We start from the raw sequence: 17,652 nt of genomic DNA, 5'->3' as shown, positions 1-17,652 counted from the left end.
TGTAAATATATTTTCTTCAGTGTGAATTTTGATCTTAATTATTTGATTGTTGGTAATCTGTTTGTGGATTCTCTAAACCCCCCCCCTTTTTTTTTGCCTTAAGAAAGATTACTTTTTTAACAGTACTTATTATTAACAGTACTTATTTTAACAGTACTGCTTATTAACATGACAAGTAAAGAATTAACAGAGAAAGTGAAGGGAGATCTATCTACAAGTAGTCCAGTTTTGCTTCTTTTTTACCAGTTCTGCTACAAGATTAATTAGGGGATAAAATTTGACTTTTTAGATAAAATACTGTTTTTGACTAGTCTGTCTTCACAGTTAAAAGCATGGGCTTTGGAGCTAAATTGACTTGATTTTGAATGCTTAGTAGTTGACTTTAACCCTCGCTGGGTTATTAAAGCTCTTTGAACTTTAACTTTTTCATCTGTAAAATACGGATAACAGTATTCTGGAAGAGGGTCACATGTGAAAAGTAAATGAAATGAAGTACATATAATGCTTAGCGTATACTCAGTTATTCAAAGTTTAATAAGTAATTACTATATATTCAGTATTTTTCCTTTGCATTTTTAGTGTTAAAAATAGGTCCAAACATGCTGATGTTATTCTGTCATATATGGCTTGAATATAAAGGATATTTTAAAAATCCAGTGTTATTTTTGACCAGTATTCTGTTTTTAATCCATTTTGTGACCCAGTATGCCCATGTAAACACAATAGTATGTTTATCCATAACTTTCATATAGTATTCTCCAAAACTTGTAACATATAATGCCATATCCATTTATTCCCTCATGTAAAAGTAACCTCTAAGATCATTAACATGAAAAAGTTGTAAGCATGAAATAATTTCATTAAATAAAATCTATATTGCCACTTCTGTTTTTAATTAAATGACCTAACACATCTAGCCAATCATCTAGTAATTTATTTCCATGTGTTAATAACCAGATATTAAAATCAATAAGAGAATAAATTATCATATTGGGTTTTATTCCCTTAATAGCTTTAATAGGTTTGATGTTATTCGGGCAAATGTCAAAATGAGGAAAAAATATAGAAACAATGTTCCTATCACTATACCAAATTTGACATACTGGATATTTGTAGCAACAACAGGATATTTGAAATCTAGTTCTCTTCTTACTGATTATATCATTACTACCTTCCTTTTTTGACTTTTGGCCATGTGCCTGTACATACGTTAATTTGTTCTTTGCATAAAAAATTTTGGATTTTGTTTTTAAAGTAACCAGTCGAAGGTTATATTCTTATAATCAGTAAATTCTTGAAAAATGCAATCAATCCAACTGTTAACAAAGGAAATACAAAGATAACTAATGAAATCATAGAATTATGAATTTTCTACCTGTAGTGTAGGAAAGTTATAAGAATCAATTTAAAGTTATATCACCTATGAAAGTATGATTAATGAGAACTAGAAGATTGATGGGAAAATTCTGAATAGGTAACAAGAAACCAATAAATTAAAGCAATTATGTACCTGCTGTTAAATAAAAAATTGAGAAGGTGCTTATTAGATTTAGGGATTTTGTTTATTTGTTTTCTCTTGATTGCTTTTATATTCCACTCTGGATTTTTTTTTTTTCCCAAGGAAAGTCAGAACTGGAAAAAAATAAACAACAAAAAAAGAACTTAGCTGCTTTTGTTTAAGAAAGTTAGACTAGTAAGAGATTGCTACGGCTGAGGTCAGAGAGGTCTTTTCCTGCTTTCTCCTCTAAGGTTTTGATGGTTTCCTGTCTCACATTTAGGTCCTTTATCCATTTTGAGTTTATTTTTGTAAATGGTGTGAGAAAGTGGTCTAGTTTCAACCTTCTGCATGTTGCTGTCCAGTTCTCCCAGCACCATTTGTTAAAGAGGCTGTCTTTTTTCCATTGGATGTTCTTTCCTGCTTTGTCAAAGATGAGTTGGCCATACGTTTGTGGGTCTAGTTCTGGGGTTTCTATTCTATTCCATTGGTCTGTGTGTCTGTTTTTGTGCCAATACCATGCTGTCTTGATGATGACAGCTTTGTAGTAGAGGCTGAAGTCTGGGATTGTGATGCCTCCTGCTTTGGTCTTCTTCAAAATTCCTTTGGCTATTCGGGGCCTTTTGTGGTTCCATATGAATTTTAGGATTGCTTGTTCTAGTTTCGAGAAGAATGCTGGTGCAATTTTGATTGGGATTGCATTGAATGTGTAGATAGCTTTGGGTAGTATTGACATTTTGACACAAAGGCAAGGGAATTAAAAGCAAAAGTGAATTACTGGGACCTTATGAAGATAAAAAGCTTCTGCACAGCAAAGGAAACAACCAACAAAACTAAAAGGCAACCAACGGAATGGGAAAAGATATTTGCAAATGACATATCGGACAAAGGGCTAGTATCTAAAATCTATAAAGAGCTCACCAAACTCCACACCCGAAAAACAAATAACCCAGTGAAGAAATGGGCAGAAAACATGAATAGACACTTCTCTAAAGAAGACATCCAGATGGCCAATAGGCACATGAAAAGATGTTCAGCGTCGCTCCTTATCAGGGAAATACAAATCAAAACCACACTCAGGTATCACCTCACGCCAGTCAGAGTGGCCAAAATGAACAAATCAGGAGACTATAGATGCTGGAGAGGATGTGGAGAAACAGGAACCCTCTTGCACTGTTGGTGGGAATGCAAATTGGTGCAGCCGCTCTGGAAAGCAGTGTGGAGGTTCCTCAGAAAATTAAAAATAGACCTACCTTATGACCCAGCAATAGCACTGCTAGGAATTTACCCAAGGGATACAGGAGTACTGATGCATAGGGGCACTTGTACCCCAATGTTCATAGCAGCACTCTCAACAATAGCCAAATTATGGAAAGAGCCTAAATGTCCATCAACTGATGAATGGATAAAGAAATTGTGGTTTATATACACAATGGAATACTACGTGGCAATGAGAAAAAATGAAATATGGCCTTTTGTAGCAACGTGGATGGAACTGGAGAGTGTGATGCTAAGTGAAATAAGCCATACAGAGAAAGACAGATACCATATGGTTTCACTCTTATGTGGATCCTGAGAAACTTAACAGGAACCCATGGGGGAGGGGAAGGAAAAAAAAAAAAAAAAGGACGTTAGAGTGGGAGAGAGCCAAAGCATAAGAGACTGTTAAAAACTGAGAACAAACTGAGGGTTGATGGGGGGTGGGAGGGAGGGGCGGGTGGGTGATGGGTATTGAGGAGGGCACCTTTTGGGATGAGCACTGGGTGTTGTATGGAAACCAATTTGTCAATAAATTTCATATTAAAAAAAAAAAAAAAGAAAGTTAGACTAGAGGGGCGCCTGGGTGGCTTAGTCGGTTGAGCATCCGACTTCGGCTCAGGTTGTGATCTGGTGGTTTGTGGGTTTGAGCCCCACATTTGGCCGTATGCTGTCATCACAGGGCCTGTTTCAGATCCTCTGTCTCCCTCTTCCACCTTAATATTTAAACTTGCATCTCCTCTGAGCAGAAACGTTCTCCTACATCTGTACAGCACTTTTACATACCAGAGAAAGTAAAAATTAATCAGCAACATCATTCAACACATAGTCTGTACTGAAATTTTTCTGATTATTTAAAATTGTTCTTTATAGCCTTCTACTCAAAGCATGGTCTATGGACCAGCAGCATCAACATCACCTAGGAACTTGTGAACAGAATTTCATCTGTGCCCCAGACCTCCTGAACAGAATTGGGACTAAGGTGAAGCAAGTGAGTTGCTTCTGGTGCACAACTTAACGAGATGCTTACTCTCAGGGTTATGTAAGTGGAGGGCTGGTGCTTGGCATGACCCTGAGAGTTAGTGCCTCCTTAAATTTTGAACACATGTGTCCTGTCTTACCCTAATCCTGGCCCTTCTACTGAATCTTAATCTGTATTTGAGTAGGGTGCCCAGGTGATTTGTATGCCCATTAAAACCTTGAGAAACACTACTTCAGCTTGTTCTTTTTCTTTTTCCAATCTAGGATTCAATTATAATTACATGTTACGTCTGGCACTTTAGATTTCCTTAAACTCACTTACTCCTTCTATTCTTCCTGATACTGAATCTTCTGAAAAGTGTAGGTCAGCTAGAATACCACATGAGTTATATTGTGCTCTTCTATTGCTTCCCATCTGGAAGCACATGTCAGACCACCCCATTATTGGCATTGACAATACTGACATGTTTTTTAAGCTAATTATTGCCAGATCTCACCATGTTAAGGACACATTTTTTTCCTATATAATTAATAAACAAAATGTGGGGTGATTCTTTCAGGCAGTATGAATGTCCTGCTCCTCAACAACCTTATAACCAATGGTTTTAACATCTAGTGTTCAATCTTGCCAGAATTAGTTTTTACACTGTTAATTATCAGGTATGATATTCTTGCAGAGTCATAGATTTTATTTTTTCTCTGCATATGGGAGATGATACAAGTACCAGTGCTCATTCTCATGCTTGAGAAAGAAAAGTGATAAGTATTTATACCTTTCATAAAACAAATGTTAATTTAAAAATTATTACTAGGGCAACAATTTGTTAACAAGGATAATCTTTCAAAATTATAAACTTTTTAGCTATTAATAGTTATATTCACAGGCTATAGGGACAATCTTCAAAAACTGTCTTTCAAGATTCTCTATTTAGAAATAAGAGTTGTGAGGATAATTTCATGATGTAGAATAAATAGTATCTGCCAGAAGAGGCATTTTTCTCTTTTTCTTAAGATTATTTTTACACCTTCAAGATGACTTACAAGAATGCTGTTGGCATTAGAGGGGAAAGAAAACACTCCTGAGAAGCTCAAAATTACACCAAGAAAGGAGCAAAAGAAGAATCTTATTGACAGATGGGCTGTGGAGCACATGTGCAAATTGTGGCCCTTGAACTAATTTTTGTGAAAAAAAATTATTGAAAGTCGGTTGCTCTTTGCCCATTTGCTCTTTAAGGCAGTGTAAAGCATCTGCAGCTGTGTCAACGCTTGAACTAAGTTACATTGCTGCCTTTTTGAAAATATTTTCAGATTTAGAGCAAATGCAGCCATCTCCTAAGTTTCTTTTTTTTTCCCTAGCTAACAAAAGCATTTTTATTTCTTAGTGACTTCAGCATATTCAGAATATTCACACCAATGCATTATTAGCACAGTACACCAGTGTATGCTCATTTTACTATTTTTCTTGATCAAAGGAGCTTAAAGAATAGGCTTAAATATTGCTTACCTTTTTAGGTAAATATTTTTAGGGTGTTTGGCTTACAGGTTTTTGACAATTGGCCCCAGTCTGTCTTTCCAATCTAATCTCCCATAAATTGATTCTCTTCATACCCTAAACTACCAACTTTGCACCATTTCCTTTCATTGTCTTGTCTCTGAAAAGATTCCCTCTTCCTGGAATGCCCTTCTTTACTTGTTCATGTTCTGTATGTTCTTCAGGATTCCAGTCTCTGGTTTCCTAATTTGTAATGAAAAATTAGTTTTCTACATAAATCTTTTCTGTGATAGCATTTTGTATTCCAAGCTGGACTGTGTATTCACTGTTTGAAGCAGTTAGGTAACATGAGGAGATAAATCTGTAAAATATTGAGCACATAATAAACACTCATTAATATAAATATTAGTTGACTTTCCTTTTCCTTTTTTTTTTTTTTTTTTTTTTTTTTTTTTGCTTTTTTCCTGCTTAGGTCAGACAACTAGATTCAGCACTAGAAATGTGTAAGGAAGAACTTGCCTTGCATTTGAATCAATTGGAAGGAAATAAGGAAAAGTTTGAAAAACAGCTAAAGAAGAAATCTGAAGAGGTAAATTAACATTTTTGTTAAATAGCATATTTTCCAAGTGATTTCTTTTTGAGATATTTTTAAGATTGTTTAAAAGTATGTCTTTATGTAGCTGATGAAAAAATCTTTCCATTAAAATGTAAATCCCAATTTTACATTCTTTTTTTTTTTTAATTTTTTTTTTTAATGTTTATTTATTTTGGGGACAGAGAGAGACAGAGCGTAAATGGGGGAGGGGCAGAAAGAGAGGGAGACACAGAATCGGAAGCAGGCTCCAGGCTCTGAGCCATCAGCCCAGAGCCTGACGCGGGGCTCGAACTCATGGACCGTGAGATCGTGACCTGAGCTGAAGTCGGACGCTTAACCGACTGAGCTACCCAGGCGCCCCCAATTTTATATTCTTTATGAAACAAACAATTCACTGCAACACAAAATATGACACCTTAAAATGCTGATTCTTTTATCTATTTTTAGGGAATCACAAGATTAAATTATTAATATCACAGATTAAAATGATTAACTTTAGAATATTATTTTAGATTTAGAAGTATAAAATTCTTCAAATTTTCTTCCATTTTGATTTTGCTACTTCTGGTTGTCTAAAGGGTTAAGAATTAGGTTTAGAAATTCGACTTTCTCTATTGAGATGAGTTTTTAAGATACTGGATAGATGATTCAAGTTATCTTATTCATCTCTATATCCTCAGTGTCTACCACTTTGCTTTCAACATAATATGTACTCACTAAATGTTTGCTCAAGGGGATAATCTTAGTGAAGAATTCCTTTATTTCTTTGTTAGAATTTATAATACAAATTTAAAATAAGTTATATTTTAAAATATAAATTAAAGATAAGCTTTAAACCTTAAATTCATGTTCATAATCGTCCCCAACAAATTCTCATCAAAGTTGACTAGAATATATTCAGCCAGTTTCAGCCAGAAAAACAGAATCCTTTGTATATCATTAAAATAGAATTTTATGCAGAGAATTAGATACATATATCATGGAAGAGGGGAGAAGCAAACAAAGCATGGTAAAGTGACTCAGAGATTATCATAAGAAAGGACCTACTATGGGGCGCCTTGGTGGCTCAGTCAGTTAAGCATTAAGCGTCTGACTTCAGCTTGGGTCATGATCTCACAGTTCATGAGTTCGAGCCCCCGTGTCAGGCTCTGCACTGACAGCCCAGAGCCTGGGGCTTGCTTCAGATTTTGTATCTCCTTCTCTATCCACCCCTCCCTTGCTCATGCTCATCTCTCTCCCTCCCTCCCTCTTTCTCTCTCCGTCTCGCTCTCTAAAATAAATAAACATTTAAAAAAATTTAAAAAGAAAAGAGAAAGGACCTACCACCATCATCAGGGATAGAGGAATATCAGGCAGAAATGGTGGACTATAGTACAGAAGTAGGACTGCCTAGTGAGCTAGGGCCACAAAGAAGGAGTCTGTCTAGTTGAAGCTGAGACTGTAGAGGAAGAGAACTGCTAGAGGTCCCTCACATTGGCTAAATGTTTCTATTACCCAGAGGGGAATGTCCTGCAAAACATGGAGCAGAGCAGGGGGAAAGCAGACACAGATCTAAAAACAGGTATATAGTTGACCAGCACTCCACACTTAGGTGTATCACATAATTATATAAGTTTAGAGGTTAAAAAAGGAAATCTTCATATTTTATATGGTCCTGCCTTCTTCCTCCCATGCCCCTCCATGAAGGCTTTTATAGCATCTTTGACAGACAGGCATGTATTTCTCCACTGCAGTATATGGAATTTGAATTGCCTAAACTATAGATACTTTGACTTCTTAAAATAGAAATGTTATTTTTATTTTACTGTGAACTTCTTTAAAACATTATTTAGACATTTATTCGATAGCCTTCATTATACTTCAGTGTAAATGGACTTGACAGAGATGGAATCTGGAGACAGGCAGTGTTTGTAACAAGGGGATTTGTTGAGCTTTAGACTTTGTGTTCTCAGAAACCGAATCAGTGAGTAGGGTGGATAATAGACAGTTATCTAAAATGAACAGAATTATTTTCAAAATGACTGGCGATATAAACCTAGGCTCCAAACTGAATTAGAAATCAGAAGTAGTAAAATATGTACAACTATACTAGGGAATAAGTAAGTAAGTTAGAAAGATTTTCACCTTTTATTGCTGCTGAATTAATTACCTCAGTGCACATGAATTGGCTTACTTAACAGGTTATCGTTCAGTCCTTCTGATAAAAAACATGGAAAAAAATCCAATTACTATTTACTTTGTTTTTTTCAAGTACCACCCCATACATTTATTTACTTTTGAGTTATTTGTCTTTAGAGCAAATTTTAATGTCATTCTAGTTAATATTACAGTTAATTACAGTTGTCCTTGAACAACGCAGAGGTTAGAGGCACTGATCCCCCCTCCATGTAGTTGAAGATCCCCATATAACCTTTGACTTCCCAAAAACTTAACTACAAATAGCCTACTGTTGACCAGAAGCCTTACCATAGCATAAACATGGGATTAACACAGATTTTCTATGTTATATGTATTATATACTGTATTCTTACAGTAAAGTAGGATAGAGAAAAGAAAATGTGATTAAGAAAATCATAAGAAAGAGAAAATATATTTGCAGAACTCTACTGTAAAACAGCTGCATAAGTGGACCTATGCAGTTCAAACTCATATTGTTCAAGAGTCAACTGTAATTTATCAGAATTGTGAGATTTTCATCATATATAGCTAGGTTTTAGAAAATTGGATTTGGTTCACAGTACATCCATTCTGTTAATAATAGTGATGTTATAAAGGTGTTTTAATCTTTTGGATCTTTTTAATCAGATTAAATCAGTAATCTTTAAATCACACACTAGCTGAATAATTGAGTGGCTCTAGAGCATATTGAGAAGAAGTTAGCCAGTTGTAAAAACTAAATGTTGATTATCCACCACAGAAAGATAATAAAAATTCCTCTGAGATTTTTGTCTCAGGTATATACTATATTCCAGATATTGAAGTAAGTACATTTATGATTAAAATAATAGTAATTTGGGGTTCTAAATCATTTTGAAAAGATTTTAATTCCATATTAAAATGCTTTACAAAGTGGTAAAAATATGTGTTGATGCAGAATTACACTGTTAATATGATAGGAGAAAGTAAACACAAAACAGATGTAAGTCTAAACATTTTTGCATATAGCATTTCTTCAAATAAAATCAGTTATTTTATTGATATTTTTACTCACATTGATGCACTTAAATTTTGAGGATTTGACATCATCATATCATATCAGTAACTTTTCTGGGTTATGTTTTATTTATTTTTTTAAATTATCTGTTTTTGAGAGAGAGCGTGAGTGGACAAGGGGCAGAGAGAGAGGAAAAGAGGATCTAGAGTGGGTTCTGCATTGACAACAGAGAGCATCACCCAATGGGGGGACTGAACTCACAAACCATGAGATTACGACCTGAGGCTAAGTTGGAAGCTGAACCTACTGAGCCACCCAGGCGACCCTGGGTTATGTTTTATTTTTAAGTAATAATTGTGAGTGTTTTTCCTTTGGATATAGATTAATCTAGATAAAATTCATTGTAAAGTAGATTTTATAGTATAAATTCTACTTTCTTCTTGCCCCCAGTTATAAAATAGTGAATCCTTTAGGAATACTTGATTCTCCGAATATCATAATGTAGCAGAAAATATAATGAAAAACTATTTCTTATATTTTAAAGTCAAATGGAAATTAAAGGGTAGTACAATAAAATGCCACTTTAAGTTGGGTAGATGCAGGTTGATTTTTGTGAATTGATATTTGTGATAAAACTAACAGATATTCAATATTTTTAATTGAAATTATTTTTCCAGTGGCCAGATTACTGAAATAAATTTTTATTGTTATTATGTGGTATGGCTTTCTTGGCGTTTTGGTTAAGATTTACCTTCTTTTCGGGGCGCTTGGGTGGTGCAGTCGGTTAAGCGTCCGACTTCAGCCAGGTCACGATCTCCCGGTCCGTGAGTTCGAGCCCCGCGTCAGGCTCTGGGCTGATGGCTCAGAGCCTGGAGCCTGCTTCCGATTCTGTGTCTCCCTCTCTCTCTGCCCCTCCCCCGTTCATGCTCTGTCTCTCTCTGTCCCAAAAATAAATAAACGTTGAAAAAAAAAAAGATTTACCTTCTTTTCTTCTGTTTTGTCTTATCTTACCTTTGTCTTATCTTAACATCTTGTCCACTTTTTTCTCTGACCAGAAAAAGAAGTCTAAGACAGGATGTGTTAGAAAAAATACTATTTAAACTTCTCTTGCAGGCAAATCAGTTCTATAGAAAATAAACTACTGCACTAAATGTGATCTGTAGTTTTCTCGGGAGCTAGCAAGTAAAACAAACAGGTGATACTGATACATGTTTGCCCTAAATAAATTATTTTCATACAGACAAAATTAAGTAGATTATCATAAAAAAGAACTATAATAACAGAATAAGAAATTAGTTAGTTGCATAAGGTTCTCCAAGTTTACAGTATCATTAGATAATGAAGAAATGTGACATTTAAGAGTTTCTTATCATGAACAAAGAATATACCTAAGCCCTTCATCATGCTGCTGAATGTTCAATTGCTGGATAATTAGAAAAAAGGACCAAATCATTGTTTTCCTCCGCTATTTCTTAGAAGTTTAAAATTTGTTTCTTCTGGAATACTTACTGGAAAGATTTTTTTGCTTTAAAGGAATGGTTTTTATTTTCCTTCATGTTAAAAATAGTTTTGGGTAAGCAACAATAAGAAATCTTTTAAAGGTTTACCTACAATCTACTTTCTAATACTTAAGTTTTCAGTTTTCTAGTTACTTGCATGTTTTTCGTAATTATGTCAATGAAACGTAATTCTATTTTTTTCACTTAATTTCATTTTGCAAAATATTATATTTGCTACTGTCTTTTAAATTATGATATTAAATGGTTGCATCATTTGAAATCAGATTGATAAATCATTTATTAAACCTCTTACTTTTGAGAACAGGTAAGGAATATTATAAAATACATATTAAAATATGCTGTATTATTAGTATGATTTTAAAAATAATTTGGCATATTTATTGGATTTGGATTACTAGGACAAAGCAATTTTTTTTTCCTTTCTTAACAGGTACTTCCAGATAATTTTAAAGGTATCTTTTAAAGCAGTTTTAGGGACCAGCATATTCAAGTCCTAAATATGTGGAGTAAATGAATACAATTTCTTAATTGATACTGTCATTTCCTTGTGTATTTTTTGGAGCATGAATATTTGAGTGCTTTGCTGAGATACCATTTTACAAACAACAGCAATAGTAGCAACGATAATACAATAAATAAATAGCACCTAACATTTATGCAGGTCTTTTATGGCTATAGTTTATTATCAGTAAGGAGAAAAGATTCATCAGACAGAGTATGGAAAAATCCATACCTTTCTGTGTTCTCTGCCTTCTCTGGGAGGGATCACATAAAACATGTTCCTTTCTGTAGCAGTGAAATATGGTAATATGTGGGCAGTGTTTCTGCCCAGAGAAGCCTGTTTGTGACTTAAAGTTCAGGGTTTTTTTTATGGGGGGCTGGTCACCTAGGACAGTCACAAGTATTAAAATTACGAACTCCCAGGAGGAAAGCATGATTCAGTGCTAGAGCCAAGCAAAACAATCTCATCACTTAGGGAGTGTTTCAAAAGCCACATTCCCAGATACCAGCCAAGAGCCTGCTCTATAAGCAGGCCCTTCTAACATCCTCCCATCAGAAAAATGAACCTGCCCTTCCATATAACAAACTTAAATATAATTGTCCCACATGACAAGTGAAGATAATAAGGAACACAGCTTTGACATTATATTGCTTTCTATTTGAAACATGTCATTTTAATGAGAAATGTATATATTTGTTAGGTATATTGTTTACAAAAAGAACTAAAGATAAAAAATCACAGTCTTCAAGAGACTGCTGAGCAGAATGTTATTCTACAGCATACTCTTCAGCAGCAGCAGCAAATGTTACAACAAGAGACAATTAGAAATGGAGAGCTAGAAGACATTCAAACTAAACTTGAAAAACAGGTATATATTATTGGCCAAAATGGTTTTACTTGTATAAAGTATAAATTTTAAAAATTGATAATAGCTTTTTTGTTTTATTGTTTGCTATTTACGTCAAGGATTTCATATTATAAGAAATATTCTGTATTAATATTGTAAGATGAATAAAGTTCTATTTCTGTGTATTCTGACCTGCATCTCTAATAGCATAGGCACATTTTTGCCATCCAGAGAACTTAGTTATAATTTAGACTTCTTTATTCAATCTTGTTTTTGGATCAAGACATGTGATCTAAATTTCTAAAAAATCTAAAAATTTCTCTAGTATTTGGAGTAAATTTTCCACTGTATAAAGTATTCTCTTTCTACCTTTCACTCATGTTCCACTATGCATAGATTCCATGTTGGATCCTTTCAGATTATTACTCATCTTTAGATTCTTTCTGCTTATGAGTGGGCTATTTAATAAAACAGAGAGTGGGTGGGTTTTCAATGGTTCCCTTTACTTTTTACCTGGCTACTATTTTAATTTTATTCTTGCAACTTGAGTTGGAAGTGTGGATATTAATGACTTAGAATTTGTATTGAGTTATTTGGTGAGAGGTTTTAGAAGAGCCGAGAGGATATTAAAATCATTAGCCAGATATTAATTTGAAGAGCAGTTTTGTAAATGTTCTTTGAAAACATGGAATGGCTGAAATTAATTAGGGAGAAAATACAGAATGATGGGTGAGAAGATTGACTTAGATAGATCTATGTGAGATATGGTACATAGAAACCAAAGTAAGGGGCACCTGGGTGGCGCAGTCGGTTAAGCGTCCGACTTCAGCCAGGTCACAATCTCGCGGTCCGTGAGTTCGAGCCCCGCGTCGGGCTCTGGGCTGATGGCTCAGAGCCTGGAGCCTGTTTCCGATTCTGTGTCTCCCTCTCTCTCTGCCCCTCCCCCCGTTCATGCTCTGTCTCTGTCCCAAAAAATAAATAAATGTTGAAAAAAAAAAAACTTTAAAAAAAAAAAGAAACCAAAGTAAGTATTTCATGAAATAAGGAATGATAATTGGTGTCATGGGCCGTTGAAATCAAGATCAAATAAAATAATGGTTGAGAAATGTCTACTGGAATTACCAACATGGATGTTATTAGTGACATTGCATGGTTTCTGTAGAATGGCTAGATTGCTTTGGGTTGAAAAAAAAATGATTTCTTCAGGTTGAGGAATGAATGAGAAATGAGAAGATGATACAGTAAGCATGGAAAACTGAGAAATTGGGCTTTGAAGAGGAAGAAAGAAAGAGCAGTGGTAGTTGGAGGGAGGTAGAGATATGAAGGATAGTTTTTTTAAATAATTTTTTAAAGTTTATTTTTATTTATTTTGAGAGATAGAGAGCAAGTGGGGGAAGGACAGAGAGGGAGACAGAATCTGGGCTGTCAGTGCAGAGCCTAGTGTGGGGCTTGAACTCATGAACTGTGAGATCATGACCTGAGTCAAAATCAAGAGTTGAAAGCTTAACTGACTGAGCCACCCAGGTGCCCCTGAAGGATATTTTTTTTGTGTGATGGGAATGTCTTGAACGTGTTTAAATGCTAATACAAAGAAGCCCAGAGGAGAGAGCAGAGATAGTCAATAGTATGAGTTCCTGAGAAAGTGGATAGTTTCTTAAGAAAGTGATTCCAGAACACCAGTGAAGCAATTTGAGTTATATAGGAGGAAGAATACCTCCTTCACTGTAGGGGAACATAAGAAATAATGAATAGAAGCAAATTCAAGTGATAACGTTTGATGGCAGTTGAGAATCTAGAAATCTTTCACTAAATGAGCCAATTTGTGAAGAAGGAAAGCAACATAGTTTGACAAGAGAAGAAACATTTCAAATAGGGATAATGAAAAGAGGAAAATTAACCATTATTTTGTTCAATTCTTATAAATCCTATTTTAGTGTTATGATGTGACTACTTCTATAAATATGTAATATGAATGAAATATCTTTAATATACAAAGTTTAGTTTTGCTTTTTTATTTCCAGAACATTATTTCCTGGTGTGTACTTTGAGTTTTATAATACATCTTGAAACTGAATTATAGGCTAGACCACATATTTATATAAATATATATTTTTCTTCCAAAGAATGTTAAGCTGTGACTGAACTTAAAATACTTAATGAAAATTGTTTTACAAGGTATCAAAACTGGAACAAGAGCTTCAAAAACAAAGGGAAAGTTCAGCTGAAAAGTTGAGAAAAATGGAGGAGAAATGTGAAGCAGCCATGCATGAAGCCGATTTGAAAAGGCAAAAAGTCATTGAGCTTACTGGTACTGCCAGGTAAAATGAATGTGTTAGTTTTTCTTTCTCTCCCTGTTTCAACATCGGTAGTTATCTGAATTTCAATATCAGATAATGTTCAGTGAAGCTTTTGCTTAAGGATTTAATTTCTTCACAGCCTGTGTTCCTGTAGCATTTTGTTTGTACCTTTATATCCTTCTTTATGCTTCTTTTGTACCACAGTTTACTATTCTTTATCCTCCTGTTGTATTATAAGTTCCTTAAGGACTGGATAATTTCTGGGTTATTTCAGGGTCATCCCTACAGCAATTAGCATAGTTCAGTACATCTCATAGGCACTCAACAACTGTTGTGTTGTATTAAATTGTGAATACTATTGAAAGTTGTAGGCAAAGATGTACTCACTGAAAACTTTCACAGGATCTAATTGTTTCTGGGACACAGTAAATACAACAGTAGTTTTGAACCTTGACTGAACTTTAAAATTATCTGAGGAGCTTTAAAAAGTACTGATGCCTACGTCTCACCTCTAAGGATTCCGATTTAATTTGGCTGAACCAGGCCTAGGAATCAATAGTTAATTGATTAAGAAAGGGACCCATGAGCTGAAAGCATTCCCCAGCTTCCCCAGACCTCTTCTACTTTGTCAATAAGAGTTTACATAATCAATAATACACTCATAATTAACCTGCCATGCTACCAACAGGACTCAAGAATTAACTTAGCCACTTGAACTAAAACCCCATGTCCCCAGGTTCCCTCTCCCCCACTGACAGAAGTAAAGATCAGGCCTTTGTGCATTGAGCAGCAACTTGCTTTTCTTTCTTTCTTTCTTTCTTTCTTTCTTTCTTTCTTTCTTTCTTTTAATTTTTTTTTAAATGTTTATTTCTGAGGCAGAAGGAGACAGAGTGAGCAGGGGTGGGGCAGAGAGAGAGGGAGACACAGAATCAGAAGCAGGCTCCAGGCTCCAAGCTGTCAGCACAGAGCCCAACGCGGGGCTCGAACTCACAGACTGCAAGATCATGACCTGAGCTGAAGTCAGACACTCAACCGACTGAGCCACCCAGGCGCCCTGCAACTTGCTTTTCTAGATGTCAACTCTCTCAGCAGGGTCAAGAGAATTGCCCTTTGTTTAAGACTAAGATCACAGTTTCAGACTTTCTTTCTTCCATTGATTGGTGTCTACCCACAAAATAGCCTCACCACCAGCGTCTACTTGAATAGTTACATCATAACTTTATCCTTGCTTATGCTACACACCACAAGAAGCTGTGTATTTCCAGGTCAACAGTCATCTCATACTAATTCCCAAAACTTCACCATGTATACTGTTTCCTTCTTTCAACTTATCCCAATTTCTGAGAGACTTCTCCTTGTCCTCTGAAACTCACAGTCCATCCTGAAAAACATTCTCTGTATTTCCCATTTCTTTGCTTTAACAGAAATATGACTCTTCCCTGAGGACCTTGTTTCTTGTCCTGCAACCCTCTAAAGTTCCAATAGTTCCTACAGTTCCTATACCACAGGGTTGAGATATGGAATAGTATACCAACTCTGTAAACCTCTGGTCACCAGACGATATTATCCCTCACTGTCACTGACACCTATAGGCCACCTGATGTATTGTTGCTCCCTCCAACACCAATTGTGTCATTATTCTTGATGATTTCAGTATCTATTAGCTGATCCTTCTGACACATTAGCATCTCATTTTAAAAATTCCTCTCCTCTAATGATCTTGAGCTCTATCATACCTCAGCCACTCGCTCACATGATTTACTCTAGATCTTGTCATTTCCATTATCTGCAGTTTTTCCATGATCGGGATATTAGGCATCTATACCTATATTATCACCTCATTCCCTTTAATACCCCAAATTCAATGATTCTTTGATCTACACAAGATCTCTAATTCATCAGTTCCACCACTGTCTCATTCCCTGATGTCCTCTCCTTTCTCTACCCAGCTTAAATTCAAGTTAGGTCATTAGAATCAATGATTTGCATCTGCTTGCAACTCTTACCTCTCACTCCTTTGTCTATATACCGTTAAGTTGTTCCAACTCACACTACTCCATGCTTGCATCTTTACAGAAACTGGAGAAAAATATAAGCACGCTGACCAATCTTACTTTAAATTCATAATTTCAAGGGACATGCTGCCTGGCAATCAAAACATTACTGACTTTGTAGAAGACACTTAGTTATTTTCTTTCAAAATTCTCAACAACCCCTTACCAATCCCTGCCCTCACTGATGATCTTGCTTTCTCTTTCAATGAGAAAATTGAAGCAATTTCTTGTTCCTATTCTTACCCTCACCCTTTGGCTTTTAGACAAAACCTCTTGATTATAGCTAATAGGCACATTTAGTAAGAAAAGTAAACCCTAAATACTCATAGGAAACTTATGAGCAAAATGATTAAACTTCATAAGAAAGAAATACCCTAGCTCCATGATATCTTCTTCTCATGGAAGAGAAGGGTTTAGGGTTTTGTTTTCTCTGGTACCACTTGTTTCTTTCACTTCTGGAGCTACAATTTATAGAACTTTAATATACAAAGTCTATTTCCAGTCTCAGACTTGATTGCTTTCAATCAAGAAGGTGAAGTATTTCTGGAAAAACTGGTAGATTTCAAAGCCTGTTGTAAAATTTTGAAAAAGAAAACTTTTTAGTATTGGATTATTTATAATTAGAAATTTTTAATGTTCTTATATTTGAGAGAGAAAGAGTGAGAGAGCACAAGCAGGGGAGGGGCAGACTGAGTGGGGGACACAGGATCCTAAGCAAGCTGCATGCAGACAGCCTGATGTGGTGCTCGAACTCACAGACTGTGAGATCATGAGCTGAGCCAAAGTTGGATGCTTAACTGACTGAGCCACTCAGGCGCCCCTATAATTAAAATTTTTTAACCCTTAAATATTTATTATATTATACTAATCCCTCATTCACCTAGCATCAAGGAAGAATGAGTAGGTGTTGATAAATAAATAGGAGTGGAATTTATCTTCACCAACTACTGAAACTTTAAAACAAAACAAAAAACACTTTTTGGTAGAAATTTTCCAAAATATATATTTTCTTGTCATTTTTAACTTCTCTGGGTATCTCAGGGTTATTGTTGCATACATCAATTATTATACCATGCTGAAATATAGTAGCACCTCAACAACATCTTGAAGAATATAGAGTTCTGTTTCTTACTAAATGTCTGTAGACTACTGTGCTTTTTGGGTTCTTGTATTTTTTTTTTTTTAATGTTTATTTATTTCTGAGACAGAGAGAGACAGAGCGTGAGTCGGGGAGGGGCAGAGAGAGAGGGAGACACAGAATCCGAAGCAGGTTCCGGGCTCCGAGCTGTCAGCACAGAGCCAGACGCGGGGCTTGAACTCACAAACCGTGAGATATGACCTGAGCTGCAGTCGGTCGCTCAACCGACTGAGCCACCCAGGCGCCCCGAGTTCTTGTATTTTTTTAATATAATTTTCCCCCAACTTCTTTGCTGACAAGCTCTCACTCTTGGTACTATA

General features: G+C 35.4%; 1 protein-coding gene across 1 annotated transcript in view; it reads left to right on the top strand.

Moving 5' to 3' along the window:
- Positions 1-17,652, top strand: part of CCDC18 (coiled-coil domain containing 18) — a 117,442-nt gene that overhangs the window by 51,584 nt on the left and 48,206 nt on the right. Inside the window, exons 17-19 of the mRNA XM_047084567.1 lie at positions 5,698-5,814; positions 11,697-11,864; positions 14,019-14,161. Coding sequence (XP_046940523.1) covers positions 5,698-5,814; positions 11,697-11,864; positions 14,019-14,161 — 428 coding nt within the window. The remainder of the gene's footprint in view (positions 1-5,697; positions 5,815-11,696; positions 11,865-14,018; positions 14,162-17,652) is intronic.

Source organism: Lynx rufus, unplaced genomic scaffold (genome assembly GCF_022079265.1).
Source record: "Lynx rufus isolate CCGP_SWC_20201006 ecotype Redwood Valley unplaced genomic scaffold, mLynRuf1.p SCAF_2, whole genome shotgun sequence".
NCBI classification, from domain to species: Eukaryota; Metazoa; Chordata; class Mammalia; order Carnivora; family Felidae; genus Lynx; species Lynx rufus.
This window is presented reverse-complemented; position numbering and strand designations above follow the sequence as displayed.